The sequence below is a fragment of the Hirundo rustica genome, chromosome Z (assembly GCF_015227805.2).
Source record: "Hirundo rustica isolate bHirRus1 chromosome Z, bHirRus1.pri.v3, whole genome shotgun sequence".
In the NCBI taxonomy this organism is placed as follows: Eukaryota; Metazoa; Chordata; class Aves; order Passeriformes; family Hirundinidae; genus Hirundo; species Hirundo rustica.
The window spans coordinates 85,965,332-85,980,478 of record NC_053488.1 but is presented as its reverse complement, the minus strand read 5'-3'; the positions used below and the strand labels follow the sequence as shown (position 1 = coordinate 85,980,478).

The window sequence follows — 15,147 nt, the reverse complement described above, 5'->3', positions numbered from 1 at the left end:
TTTCTTTTTCTTTTTCTTTTTCTTTTTCTTTTTCTTTTTCTTTTTCTTTTTCTTTTTCTTTTTTCTTTTTCTTCTTTTTTCTTTTTTTTTTAAATTAACTGTCTAGAATTTGTTTGGCTTTCAGCATTGTGGTATTTAAATGCCTGGAAATTTGTGGCATGTTTATTTTTAAATCCCGCTGAGGCAAGAGGTTTGTGCAAAGTAGGCTTTATGTATTTCATTCCTACAGAAAACCGAGGGACCAGGTGATTTTCCCTTATTCTTGAAAAAAGTCTGTGTTCGAATGAGGAATTAAAGCAGTTTTAATGCTGAATGTCATTGCACAATGTCATTTTTTTCCAATAAACTCACTGTTGAATGTTTAGTTAAATCCACACAAGACAAAGCAATTCAGTATTTGGACTGTGCTCTCAATATTTGGATCATAATGATAATTTAATTTAGAAAATAAAGCTTAAAAGCTTTTTATTTTTTTTCCCCCCAGAATATTGCAGAAAGATTTCCATAAAAAATCTAACTACAAATTTACCACCTCGGGAACATTTTATGGGTTAAGCCCAAGGTCTAAATTGATTCCCTGAACTTCAGTGGGAGTCATGGCTCTCGCATGGAGATCTCCAAGCCAACACAACTAACAAGTATTTTGCTCACAAAAGAAAATGATGTTTTTTGTATTGAGCAGGTTTGGAAGAAGCTGTAATTCCTTTAATTTCTTTAAGTCCACACTTAATCCTGCAGGCAGCTGTCAGCACCCCCTAAAACAAATCCCAGTTACCAGGAGATAGAAGCATTAGTGGGAGTAAGGAGAGCAAATCATGGAGCCAGCACGAGTATTTGGCAAATTAAAGAAAGGGCAATGATTTGTAAGTGTTAATAAAGCCAAGGTTTGCGGGTTTTTGGATTAATGTTTTTTGATGCACTTTCATGATAGATTTAAAAATTGCAGGAAACCCTCTCCTCTCTGAAGTTTTCTATTTCAGCATTTAACACAATGTGTCTGGGGAAGTTTCAACTTCAAATACAACTTTTCTGTGCTTGAAATTTTTTGATAGTTCTTTTTATTTGCTAAGTAAAAAGCTCATCACTGAGATCTTTTAGGCTGAATTTTTCACTTCTGTTGTTTTCCTTCCTCCTGTTTAGGACAAAGTGGTTGCAGTGCAATTCTGTAACAATGGTGACAGGTGAGTGCTGGGTTTTGGACCTTAAAATGATGATACTTAATTTTCCAAAAAACGTTTCATGGAAAATTTGGTGCAACAGGAAGATATGCCCATGGGCTTGGCTTAATCTTGGACAAATTATTGCAGTGTGTTGCAAGATGTGTGTCATGTCCACAAGCTCAAACTCGTTGTCCTCTGCTGTAACAACAACAACAACGTTCTGTAACTGTGCTTTTAATTTGTTTTTTCTTTCAAACAGCAAATTGGAATTCAAATTTTATAACCTCTCTGTGTAAGAATCTTCCCAGGTAGCCTCCACAGAGGGGTTGCATGTGGAGGAAGAGCATTGTAATCAATGTAGTCTAAAGCAAAAGTTAGTAAATATAGATGTTTTTATCTCAGCTTTCGCTCCTGTTCCTTATTTTGCTGGGCAGGAGGTTTAAGGCATGTGTCTTTAAGGGATGAGCCTTCCAAGCCAAACTGTAGCTGTGCACCTGTACTTGGAGAGCTTTGTCATGTGGAATTACGTGGGAATGCGCTGGGGTGAGGAAGGAACCACCAGTTCCTTCCAAGCCGTGTGTGAGGGAACGAGGTCACATACTCACTGAAAATTATATTCTGTAACAGTGCTTGGAATGGAAAAGGGGCACCTTCGTTTTTAATATGAAGAAGTAAAAATAAGAAGAGAATTAATTTATCACAATTGTTTTCAAACTCTTTTTCATCACAGTGAAAAAAAATCGGATCAGGGAAGATGAAAAGGAGAAACAATTACTTCATAAAATTGAATAGATTTGCCTTTTAAGTATAATTTTTAATATAAATGGAATATGCTTCCAAAGGCGTTGGCCATCCTGTGAAAATGTATTACTTGAGGAGCTTTTTTCCCAGTTTCTCAACAAAAAATATTTCTGTGGCATTGATGGCCAAAGCATTATGATGTGGTTAAATAAATTTGCTGCATGCTTGAAATTTTAAAATAAGGAGGGGTTTAAAAATTAAAATATTCCTGTTCAGCTCCACAGGCAGGACAACCTCCTTGTGCCCCATTTGGCTTTTTCCCTTGCCTGTCTTCACCCTGTCCCTAAGTTAATGCATTATAATTTATGCCAGACTCCTGGCACGCAGTTTCCCTTTCTTTGCTGCCACTCTGAGCTGCTCCAGGGATTTGCTGATGTCATTAAAAAGGGAATGTGCAGCTCGTATGAATTACGACATTGAAGTCATTCCAAGGCCATCTGCTGCTGGAGCCAAATGTAATTAATGTTGTGGGCTAGAAACTCTCTTGTACCCTACAGTATCTGATAGGAAAATTGCAACCTCATGAGTAAGGGAAGTAGGGGTGCACAAGGACACACTTCCAAGTGCATATATATAATTTATTGGTGTGCATGTGGGGATGAAAACATCTTTATTCAGAATTTCATGGTCTTTTTTTTTCCCCTTTACCCCACAGCTTAAGGTTTGTCAGTGGAAGCAGGGATGGAACAGCAAGAATCTGGCACTACCATCAGCATGACTGGAAGAGCCTGGTCCTGGATATGGCTACAAAAATGACAGGGTAAAACAAAGCAAAGCAAGCAGAACATAACCTCATGGGCACGTTTACTTACATGCTAAATCCTCCATTATATTGAAAACTGGTTATTTGCTTCCATTTTGAGTTGATTTCCATGCTTGTATTGAAAGTGTCATGGCTTTGTCAACTTAACAAAGTTAATTCACTCCCTAATAAATAGTAATCTGTTGGTACTTCCCTATCCTAATGGTTGAGGAATATTTAGCATTTTACATGTGAAACAAGAATATCAAACAATTTATCTCACAGAAGTAGGTTTTGGTAGAGGCCCAGTGATCATTTGCTTATATCTGTGTCTGTATCTATATCATCTATATCATCTATATCTGTCTCTCCATCTCTCTATATATCCAGCGTAGTTCTTAGCATTGCATTTCTACCTTAGGTTTCCAAGTAGGAGGTGAAATTAGTGTTTAGTTCTCAGGTTCAGTTAGAGTTTTGAGTTTTTCTTTTTGAGATCCTCGAGTGACTTCTTTGAGTGCCTGTAATTGCATTGTAATTGGAAAACCACAACAACAAAGAGCAGAAATGGAGAAATCCATTAGGCACTTGCTCTGCAGAATTCTCCATATTTCGTGGTTGCATTTGCAGTGTTTGCAGTCGGAAGTGTGAGTTGGATTTATTTAGCAGGTTCCTCCTCATTGTGGAGTCTACTGATGTTGATGACTGATAAGAAAAATGCCTTGTAGGAAAAAGCCTAGTAGAGCTGAAAGGAAAAACTGGGGTCAGGAAGGATGATGGCTTAGGAACAGAGGAGAAAATGTCCTTTTTAAGGAAATAGAGCTGTATAAATCTCAGTGGCGCTGAATATTTCCTGTATTTGGTTTTTACCACTGCAGAACCATCCTTCATTCTCCTGCCTTAGCCAGAGTCACAGAGGTGTCCGTGATCCATCCTCCCCCAAATTTCATACTGAATTAGCTCTCCTAAATGTTTCCATATGTAGTTATTGATTTATTAATTTTTAAATTGTTGCTTTCCTAAGAAACAATGTGGCATCTGGAGAGGACAAGGTCACCAAGCTGAAGGTTACCATGGTGGCTTGGGATCGATACGATGCCACCGTCATCACTGCAGTCAACAATTTCCTCCTCAAAGTGTGGAACTCGTCCACAGGGCAGCTTCTCCATAGCTTATCTGTGAGTACAATTCCAGGGGGAATCCCAAGTGGATGTAGTTCACTCTGAGATTGATTTGAGGCTGAGCTCATCACCATTCCCATGACAAGGATTTGGTGTTAAGTGTCCAGCTGTCCCCTGCCTGCGGGGAGGAGAGTGCACCATGGGGAAAGGAGCTGATGTGCAGAATCCTGGTGATTGCTGGCTGACAGGGAACCCTTTGGAGTCTCCATTTGTGCCCTGATGCCTCCTTCCTCACCATTCCTCCCCATCTCAGTGGTGCTGATCAGTGATCCTGCCAAACCTGTGGCAGGAATGGTGACCAAGCAAAATTCCAGCAAATCGAGGTGTCCTGGGTGAATCCCTGATCTGGGGTGTCCTCTCAATAACTCCCAGCACATCTGGAGATACCACATGGAGAAATAAAACTTTGTTTTTTCCCCCTGCTGTCATTGCAGGGTCACGACGATGAAGTTTTTGTTCTGGAGGCTCATCCCTTTGACCAAAGGATTGTGCTTTCGGCGGGACACGATGGGAATATTTTTGTTTGGGATATAGACAAAGGAACAAAAATTCGCAATTACTTTAACATGGTAAGAAGGATCACAGAAGGTTTGGGTTTTTTTCTTTATTTCATAAAACTGGTCTTGAGACAAAAGCGGATTTCATTAGATACCCCCAGAGCCAGTACAGCTGTAGAGATCTTTGGTGATTTTGCCCTGTGTTTGCCATTAACATAAAATGTAGACTTCCAGGTAGTTGTTCCAGAGCATACATTAAAAGTTGGGCTGAAATTTCAGGACCGGGAGAAAATGTGAAGTTTTACTTTGCTATTCAGTTTAACTTCAATAAATAAAATTGTAAATCAGTCTTAAGCAAGATGAGAAATCAGAGAATGAGGATTCAGTACATGTTGGAGCACAGGGGAAATGTTTGTGAAAATGCTCTTATATAGAGGGTGTCTGGTTGTGAAAGGAATTCTCTGTGCTTGGTACAGATTGAGGGCCAAGGCCATGGAGCTGTTTTTGATTGCAAGTTCTCACCAGATGGGCAGCATTTTGCCTGCACAGATTCTCATGGACATCTGCTGCTATTTGGTTTTGGATGCAATAAATATTATGAAAAGGTGGGTTGAATGAATTTTAAACTCTTCTCTGTCTTGACCTGATTGTATCTTAGAAGTATTTGTGTTACAGTTTATTCCCTCACCCTGCCCCAGACAGAATAATTAGGTCAAGGAGCAGTTGCTGTTTATCTAAATCAAAAAGATTAAGCCAAGAGACTCTACAGATAGGGGAGAAAAGCATTAACTTCTCTTTCCACCTCTTGTGGCCAATTTTACTGTTGAATTTCTGCATCAGGCCTTGGTAATAAACCACATTTGTGGCAGGAATCTATTCTGTCATTACCTTCCTTGTGCTTATCCCAAATGTGAGAGTTGTGGTTTATGGGAGCCATTCCAGAGCATCAAGACAGCTGCAAATGGCCATTTATTATTTACTAAATTGCTTTTCTTTCAGATTCCTGATCAGATGTTCTTCCACACGGATTACCGGCCCCTGATCCGGGATGCCAATAATTATGTGCTGGATGAACAGACTCAACAGGCTCCACACCTTATGCCTCCTCCATTCCTGGTGGATGTTGATGGAAATCCTCATCCCACGAGGTTCCAGCGGCTGGTGCCAGGGAGGGAAAATTGCAAGGATGAACAACTTATTCCTCAGCTGGGATATGTGGCTAATGGTATTCTGTCTGAACCTCATGAATAATGCAAGTGTGGCACAGTATTGAGCACCAGCTCCTGGGATGGTGCTGTGAGGATGTATAAATTAATGGTTTAATTTCAATATACAGGTAGAGGAGGGGGTGGGGTGGGGTTATTTGTGGAATGAAATTGACTGGAGACAAGACTATTCCAAAATCTGTAGATTTTTCCAGGTATATGGCAGATGTTTTAAAGCATTGTCTATTAATCTCTGTAACTAGATGTGAGGCAGAAAGCATGTGAGGAAAACCAGCTTTTTTTTTTTAAAATGATTCCTTTTTTCTTGTAGACACAAACTATAGCAAAATGCTGATCCCCAAAAAAGATTTTATATTCTTACCTACTGAAGCATAATTTCTTTCTGCTCTTTCTAAGGGTTTGTGTTGATGTTCTACATGTGGTCTGGAGTTTTGGGATTTTATTGTAACTTCTCTTCTAAATCTTGCCTCCATTTATTATATGAGAGCAGAAAGCCAGCTGGTGATCAGATGTTTTACAGAGCAGACAAATAGTGGTGCAGAGTTTTAAATGGGATTATTTCTATGGTGTTTGGTAGTACAGAGATCCATCATTTTATCAGCATTTGTGGCTTTGTTCTTGTCAAGGTGATGGTGAGGTGGTCGAACAAGTCATCGGGCAGCAAACCAGTGACCAGGATGAGAGTATCCTTGATGGAATGATCAGAGAGCTCCAGAGGGAACAAGATCTGAGACTAATTAATGAAGGAGAAACTCTTCCAAACCCTCCACTCAACAGATCCCACTCTGTTAATGGAGGTCAGTGTCCAGCTTTATCTCCATCAGTTCTTTCCTTATCACAGGAAGGACTGATCAAAGTGTTAATGTCAGTTGTGAGACGCTGTCTTTGAGGATGCTTTCCTCTCCTCTTCTTGCACACCTTGTTAACTCCTGTGGAGCAGTGGGATGTTCTGTGGATTCCAGGTGAGGAATTATAAATTTAAGGGGCAGCTGAGGGCACCCAATTGTCTTACTGGGCTGTATCTGATTGCTTGGAGTTGTTAGACTGGAATTATTCCCACTATAAACCAGTTTCCTGAAAAATAAGCATGAAGTTCACTGTATTGTCTTGATATCAGTGCAGAGATGAAACTTCATAACTGCAAAATGCCAAAATGAAAGCGTATAATTAGGGGCTGTCAGTGGAATACAGTGTTGTGACAGACTAATGGTTTCCTGCTGCAACACAAGTGAGCATCGGTGCTAATAAAATAAACATGTTGCTCTGTCTTAGTGTTTCCTTAGAAAGCTTGAGATTATTCTCCTGGTAAGTGTTCTGCTACTGTGATTTTATTTTTAATACACAGAGTGATTAAAAATTGAAACCATACTCAATCAGATATGAACAGCTGAGTGACTACAGCTGATGGGAGGGGAGCAGATGCCCAGGACTGTGCTGCAAGTCAGCCTGAGCCTCGGGAGAATCCACAGCTGCTAATAAATCACTTCTAGGTTAAGTGACTGATTACATGTGTTTGAAGTAGATTTCCTGGCAAAGCTCATTAGGATTTGGATGTGGGATTGCTTGTGTTTCAGTGCAAGAAGGATAAGAAAAACATCAGAGAAAAATACCAAGGAAAATATAAAAATGCATTTGTGCTTCGATCTAAGTTGATATTTCAAACAGGTTGCCTAAAAGGCAGCTTCAGCTCACACAAAGTCTTTTCTGCTGCTTAAGATATGTTGGTGTGTTGTACAGCCCCAGTTCCCAGTTTTACTTGTGTGTCCCTGTAGTTGTGTAAAGGAATTTTCGCATATGAGTAGTGTGGAAATTAAAGCAGTTCCCTTCTAGAACTTGCAAGGATCAGTGGCTTTGCCCACATGAACTGCCCATTTGAGTAAGTTAATTGGAGTATGTGTAAAGTATTTAAATAGCCAGATATTTTTGTATAGCTTTGCACAACCATAAATGCGATATTGTCACGTGATTTACTGTATTTAAGCCTGTGGGAATTGTGTTGAGGGATAAGTAAGGACAATGATGGCAGTGATTCCATTATTATCAACCTTTGTTTATCAACCTTCATGCTGTCCTTTAAATTTTAATCTACAATTTAAAGCTCCTAAGCTTTAAATTGTGTATGGGATACAGGGAAAGAATTGTTCCCTGTGAGGGTGGTGAGGCCCTGGCACAGGGTGCCCAGAGGAGCTGTGGCTGCCCCCTGGATCCCTGGAATTGTCCAAGGCCAGGTTGGATGGAGCTTGGAGCAACCTGGGACAGTGGAAAATGTCCCATGGCAGAGGCTGGCGCTGTTTGACCTCTAAGGTCCCTTCTAACCCAGACATCCAGTGACTTCATGATTTTATTGGTGGTTCATGGAAATCAAGACAGTTTTAGAGATAGAAAAAAAATCCTTATTTTATACTTAAAAAAAAGTTCTTAAACAATACCCCAAGTACACTAAAAATCCCATAAGTAACCAAAAAAAAAAAAAAAAAAATCTACTGATAAGTAAGACTGTACAATCTGCAAATATTCCAAGCAGTTGCAGATTTGTGACGTTAAAAACAACCAAACTGTTTTTGTCTTATAACAAATGTCTCCATAAAACTCTAAAGAAACTCCTCTCCCAAAACAGTAAAAAATTATGTTTAAGTAGTAAAAGTAACAAAAAATCACAAGTTATGTCTCTCTATATTTTATAAAAAAGTAAACAGTTTATAAAAAGAAAGAGAAGTGTTTTAAAGTTTCAATTTTTTCCCAGCTTTTTTCCTTTTTCATTCTTTTAGTATATATTAATAAAACAATTTGTCTTTAAGCTTAAACCTGCTTTGCTTTTCCTAACCCTATTCTACAAACAAACAAACAAACAAACAAAAAAACCCTACATAAACAAAACCACTAAAAACCACTAAAACCACTACACTAAATTTAACAAACAAAATTCAACAAACATAAAACCACCACAACCTGGCACAGGGTGCCCAGAGGAGCTGTGGCTGCCCCCGGATCCCTGGAATTGTCCAAGGCCAGGTTGGATGGGGCTTGGAGCAACCTGGGACAGTGGACAGTGTCCCATGGCAGAGGCTGGCGCTGTTTGACCTCTAAGGTCCCTCCCAACCCAACCATCCCGTGACTCCATGATTCGATTGGCGGTTCATGGACGTGAGGAAGCTCTTTCTTTGTGTCTCCCCCAGCTCTTCGCAGCCCGGGCTTGGACGTGGCGTCCCCGCCCAACGTGGGGCTGCGCCGGAGCGGGCAGATCGAGGGCGTGCGGCAGATGCACCACAACGCGCCGCGCAGCCAGATGGCCACCGAGAGGGACCTGATGGCCTGGAGCAGGAGGGTGGTGGTCAACGAGCTCCCTCCAGGCATCAGCAAGTAAGAGGCTCAGCGGGACGAGGGATTCACTTGTGTGACGCGTAATGATCCTGTCCACGCTCCTGGAATGATTTTTCAGTGACGCGTCAGCTTTGGGGCTTGGTTGGGTGGGTCGTTTGGAGTGCTGGGATCGGAGTGGAAGGTAGAGAATGGTGATTCCTTCTTTTCACAGTTCGGTCTTTCTTCAGTACTTCGAATGCCACATTTCCCTCAAGCTTCGTTTAAAAAGACTTGAAAATAATTTTAATGCATTTGAAAATAATTACTGCTGCTCAACTAACAAGTTTGCTTCTTTAACTTGTGATTCCAGGAGCAAATGGATGAACGCTGCTAGGGGGATTTATGCACAGATTTCTTAGAGCAGCACAAGTATTTTAGTGTGTATAGTAAGGAGGCTGTTGAGTTCCATGATGATTTAATGAATATAATGTGTGTTTCTTATGTATAATTAGGGTCCAGGAAGAATGTCGAGCTGCCAAAGGTGAAATAGAAATCAGTTTATACACTGCTGACAAAAAGAGAAAGCCATCCCACACCTTACAACGGGTGAGTTAATGCCCTGGAAGAGACAGCTTGGGTGGGAAGTAGTTCTGAGCACTGAGCAACAAAAATAAGACCAACAAAAAGCCCCAAACCAATTTTATTGAATTATTTAGAAGATCAATAGTCCTGATTGTTTCTCTGGCTCACTGTCTTCTTCCCTCTGTAACTGTGATGTAACTGTGATTTGGCTGTCTGTAATATCCAAATAGTGGTAAATCTCTGTCCTTGAGGCTTCAGTGGTGGGAAGATGCTGGGAAGGGAAAATCTCAGAGCCACAGTGGGTTTTCAGTCTGACTTGTGGAAAGTAGAGGTGCCAAACTTTTACAAGGGGCTGGATTTATCTTATGCAGAGACTGCAGGAACTTTTTAGAAAAAAAAATGGTATTTGCAATAATTTCCTTTCCAAAGACTGCTGCTTTATAAAGTAGCATTTCTGTTGAACCAAAAATCTACACCTAAAACATCCACAATGTGTCAGAGATATTGTCTAATTCTACAGTGATTTCTTACTGCTCAATTGTAACTGGGGTGCAACACTCGGCCACTGTAACCAGACACCTTTTAACTGTGTAACTCATGAGTAACTCCCTGATTTGTCCCTATTCGTCCCCGTGGCAGAGCGAATTCCAGGCGGGAGGCGGCCGCTCGCTGCGCAGGAACCAGCGGAAGCGGCAGCACGCGTACCAGACCCGCTCCACCATCGAGCACAGCCAGCAGGGAGCCAGCCAGAGCCCCTGTGCACGCCACGAGTCCGACAGCTCCTCTGAGGTATGAGCCTCCCAGCAGCCTCCAACGGCTTCCCTGTTCCCAAATCCCAGAGCACCCTAAGGTTCCGTGTGTCTGCTGGAGGGAAGGAAGTTTGTGCAGCCACAGCTCAGTTTGGGGAGCAGTAAAAAGAGGTTTTTGAAATGTATTCGTGACAAAAGGCAGTGTAAAAATAACACTGGCCCGTTCCAGGATGGGAGTGGTCACCTCACAAACAGGGACAGGGACAGGGCAGAGGGATTTAATGCATCCTTTGTCTCCATCTTCAGCATGGATGATGGAGCAAGGGGGTCCCAGTGCTCCAAGTTGGGCCACGGCTGAGAGTGATCCACTCCCAGTCAGCCCCGAACTTGTGAGGATCTGCTGCTCCAGCTGGATCCCTACAAATCGATGGGGCCTGAGAGAATTCATCCAAGAATCCACAAATTGCTGCTGATGCCATCACAAAGCCTCTCTTGATGATTTTTTGAGCAGTCTTGGGAATCCAGAGAGGTTTTGACAGGGACAAGACGCAGGGAATGGCTGGAGCTGTGCCAGGGCAGGCTCAGGCTGGATTTTAGGAAAAGGTTCTTCCCCCAGAGTGTTCTAGGGCACTGCCCAGGTTCCCCAGGGAATGGGCACAGCCTCGAGGCTGCCAGAGCTCCAGGAGCATTTGGCCAACACTCCCAGGGATGCACAGGGTGAGATTGTTGGGATGCCTGTGCATGGCCAGGAGCTGGACTCTGACCCTTGTGGGTCCCTTCCAGCTCAAGATAGTCTGTGATTTTTCACAAGGGAAGAAACACTCAGATCATTGAGCCTCTGGCATTTGTGGTGTTCCTGTGGCATGTTGGTCTTGGAGAGTGAAGGATCATTTACCTAAATGCCAGGACAGTGTTCAAAAGTAGCTTAAAACAGCTCCTGTATTTTTGGAAACCTGAAACATTTTCGAGTAAATTTAACTGGGTTGTGTTAAACCACTTGCTATTTTGGGATTTCATGCAGCATATGGATTCTGGGTCAGGACTTTAATTTAATTTTGCAGTGCTTTGATTTCATCTACATCTGTAGACTGCTGTTGAAAGAGATTGAGTATTGGTATTAATCATTGATTTTGGCAAGGGAAGAACTTAAAATATAAAATATAAAAAACATAACTTGTTCTCCTTAAGGAAAATATTAAACATTGTTGCTTTTTCAAATGCATTGAAAATGCAGAACATCTCAAACAGCTGGGCCCTGGGCACTAAAATTTATTAATCAAACACTTAAATAAGAACTGACTCTATAGTTCTGATGTAATTAAAATTCACATTTGTTTCTATAGGAGCTATATAAGAATATATTATAATATTAATTAATATATATGAAGAAATTGTGGATTTATTTCTTTAAAGCTCAACCAGCCCTTGAATGCAAAGCTTTCCTCAGGTGACACAACTTGCTTGCAAACAAAAATGATAAATTTTACCCTTGGCCACAGAATGAATCCTGTTGTTTTCTCTACAGGAAGATGAGACTGTTGGCACAAGTGATGCATCCATGGATGATCCTGTGGCAGCCTGGCATAGTGAAAGCAGCTCCAGGTACCTCCACTGGGCTCTGAATTGGTTTATTATGGGATTTGAGTAGGACAGTTGATACTGAGATACTCAGACTTCATTCTGGAGACTGATTTCTAACCAATTCGTTATGAAACATTTTACATTGTGATTTTTTTTTCTGTTCTTTTTCTTTTCAAAGTCAAAAACAATTCTAAAAAACCTTTTATAAGAAAATATTGTCTTTAATTAAGAGCTACGTGAAATAATCAATGCCAGTTTGCCATATAAATCCCATTCATGTATTATTTGGTATTAAAGAAGTCAGAACTGGATTTTCAGGGAAGTGCTGTAGTTCTTCAAATGTTTCATGCATTCTTTGCTGCCAGTTCTTATGAAATCAGTCCATGGATCAGTAAGATAATGAGAAATTGTATCAGCCATAGATGTAGTTTTACTACTGAAATTACTAATCAGAGAGCACTTTACATGCTCTCTGATTTGTGATTTACATGATAACAAAATTCTGTGCTAATCCTGAACAGAACCAGGAGCTGGTTGAATGTTTGGACTTTTCAATCCACTGTAGGGAAACTGAAGTTTTCTGTTCTCTTTCTTACAACTTCTTTATTATCTGCAGTGATTCATCAAGTGAATATTCAGACTGGACAGCAGATGCTGGGATTAATCTGCAGCCTCCAAAGAGACAAACCAGGCAGGCAGCTCGGAAAATCTGTAGTAGTTCTGAAGATGAAAATATGAAGGGAACAAAAGGGCTGGAGCCAAAGCGAAGGAAACTTAAACAGCCGAGGAAAAAGGTCAGCAAGTGTAATTCTTAGTGTCTTCTGTACTCTATGAATATAAATTCGGGGTTTAGTGGTTGTTTTCAAAGTAACTTTTTTCATAAATGGGTATAGAGTTAAAAAAAAAAAATTTAGAGATCATCGTAATTGTGGTACCAGTGGTACCAAGAAATTTTATTGTTTGTTTTATTGGGCTTCCATGTTTCCCACAGGTGGTTCTTTGTTACAAATGCCAGTTTTTTTCTCCCAAATTTATGCTCTTCACCACAGTCAGGTTTACAACAGGGTGGTTTTGTTGTAAAATTGTAATGGATCTGTATTGTATTGACACGGTCAAATTTCTTTTTCCTGGTTTTTGTGGTGTTTTGTTGGGGTTTTCTTTGTTGTTGTTGTTGTTGTTTGGGTGTTGTGGTTTGTTGGTTTTTTGGGTTTTTTTTTTTGGTTTGGGTTTTTTTTTGGTTGGTTGGTTTTGGGTTTTGGTGGGGGTTTTTTGGGTTTTGGTTTTTTGGGTTTTGGTTTTTTGTTTGTTTGTTTTGTTGCGTTTTTTCTAAAGTCATTCAGAATATTTATAAAAATACAATTTATTTCTTTATTATAGAACCACAGACTGGTTTGGGTTGAAGAGATCTTAGAGATCATCTTATCCCACCCTCCCCTGCCATGAACATTTTAATGATTTATGAATATTTGCAGGCATTTTAATGGTTTATGAAGGTTTTAATTTTCAATTGTGCTTATAACAAACCTGCCTTACTCTCTGCTATTTAGTGGAGATTTTGGGAAGGATGACACTCCACAATTTTCTTTTCCTTGTATCTTACCTGCAGTAACTTCTGCTTGACGAGTTTTCCATAGTAATTAACAGTGTTCTGAATATTGTGTCAGTTGCATTCTAAACGCAAATATCTAACTTCTGTGTGTAACTTACCTGTATCATCTCCTGATGTGCTGCGTTTAGAAAGCCAGTGGGCTGCTGTCCCTGGAAGGGGAGCCCAGTGAGGAGTGGCTGGCCCCGCAGTGGATCCTGGACACCATTCCCCGGCGCTCGCCCTTCGTGCCCCAGATGGGAGATGAGGTACTGCCCTCAGCAATTCCCACATTCCCAGGGGAGTCAGCAGCTCAGCTTCCTTAGGGCTGTTCTACCCAGAAATATTTGCAGGGAATTGTGCTCCAGACAGGCTGAGTTTTGGTAACTCTGTCAATTCCCAGGCAGTTTGTTGTTTACAGATCTACATCCTGCATCCCTTTTTCTGCACAGGTAACTTGGGATTAGCAGGAAAAATTGGGTGTGCATCTTCACCTGCACATTTCTTAATGGTCCCAGTTTTAAAGCAGAGGGCAGGGGCCAATTTGGGGGCTGATAAAAATATTTTTAACTAGAAGAGTGTTTTATGATGAAATAAATAAGTGTGCAATGTGTTCTGAAAGAGACAAGACCTGATTATAGAAAGAACAGGAAGAACACTATCAGTAAAATAATTTTCTCTACTTTTCTCTTCATTTGCTATTTTTTTCTCTCTTAATTTTATCTTTTTTTTTTCTCTTTTAAGATCATCTACTTTAGGCAAGGCCATGAAGCTTATGTGAGAGCAGTGAGGAAAGCCAAAATTTATAGCATTAACATGCAAAAACAACCATGGAACAAAATGGAACTCAGGGTAAGTTCAAGAAATACTTCAAAGAGCTGAATGTCTCTGCAATGTTTAACTGACATGAAAAACCAGCATGAAAAAAAGTAAAGAAAGCATTGCTTTAAAATGGTAATATCAAAGTTTTAATTGCAAATATTAAACTCAGTTCTTATTAACACAGAAGTCTTTACATCTGTTCACTTTCTGGTTTTGGACCAGATTCTCAGGGATCTCTTTCAACACAAATTATTTTTGCTTGAACACAGAATTCATTCAGAACCCAGCACTGCAGAGCTGTTTGTGGTTCTCTCGCCACTCAAAAGTGACCTGAGCATTTGGGTTCTGTTTCTTACTTTTAATGCTATGGTAAGAAATAAGAAATCATGGTGTAAACACCTGAATGTGTGCAGGAGTTCTCTTAAACACTGGATCTTGCTTTGAATGAGTTCCCAAGATTTAATCCACAGTGTTGTCACATTTTTTCCTGCTTTCTTCAGGTTTCATATCAAGAGAAGAGCCCATATATCTGTTCATATTCACTTAACCATGCCAGTGGTTCTATTAATGAAAATAATTGCTTTACTGGGAAAAGACTCAGTTATCAGTCCCAGAAATTCAGTCATTCCAGGTGTAATTTTCCAAGGCATCATCAGTTTGTGAGGAAAAGGAAATAACTGTTCACTTACGATGGACTTTTGACAGGACATGAACATAAAGGCTATTGTGGAATTTCCGTTTTCAGAGGAAGAATTTCCTTTTTTCCCCCTGTGCAAAAGTGAGGGGCCCTGGGATAGGTCAGGGAGAACCTTTGGTGTGCTTAAAACTGAGTTTGTTCCTTAAAACCTTCTTAAATAATTTGTAGTAATCCTGTTCACAGACCTGCCAAGGGAATGAGCTTCTTAGTTTTTCTTTTTGAGGTGA

General features: G+C 40.4%; 1 protein-coding gene across 2 annotated transcripts in view; it reads left to right on the top strand.

Moving 5' to 3' along the window:
* LOC120765075 (bromodomain and WD repeat-containing protein 3) overlaps nucleotides 1–15,147 on the top strand; it is a 51,237-nt gene that overhangs the window by 21,609 nt on the left and 14,481 nt on the right. For both annotated transcript variants that reach the window (XM_040089370.1, XM_058424025.1), the window contains 14 exons: nucleotides 1,141–1,181; nucleotides 2,617–2,721; nucleotides 3,725–3,878; nucleotides 4,316–4,450; nucleotides 4,855–4,983; nucleotides 5,378–5,603; nucleotides 6,231–6,401; nucleotides 8,781–8,964; nucleotides 9,417–9,510; nucleotides 10,126–10,275; nucleotides 11,761–11,837; nucleotides 12,433–12,610; nucleotides 13,554–13,670; nucleotides 14,146–14,253. In XM_040089370.1, the coding sequence (XP_039945304.1) occupies nucleotides 1,141–1,181; nucleotides 2,617–2,721; nucleotides 3,725–3,878; nucleotides 4,316–4,450; nucleotides 4,855–4,983; nucleotides 5,378–5,603; nucleotides 6,231–6,401; nucleotides 8,781–8,964; nucleotides 9,417–9,510; nucleotides 10,126–10,275; nucleotides 11,761–11,837; nucleotides 12,433–12,610; nucleotides 13,554–13,670; nucleotides 14,146–14,253 (1,869 nt within the window). The remainder of the gene's footprint in view (nucleotides 1–1,140; nucleotides 1,182–2,616; nucleotides 2,722–3,724; nucleotides 3,879–4,315; nucleotides 4,451–4,854; nucleotides 4,984–5,377; nucleotides 5,604–6,230; nucleotides 6,402–8,780; nucleotides 8,965–9,416; nucleotides 9,511–10,125; nucleotides 10,276–11,760; nucleotides 11,838–12,432; nucleotides 12,611–13,553; nucleotides 13,671–14,145; nucleotides 14,254–15,147) is intronic.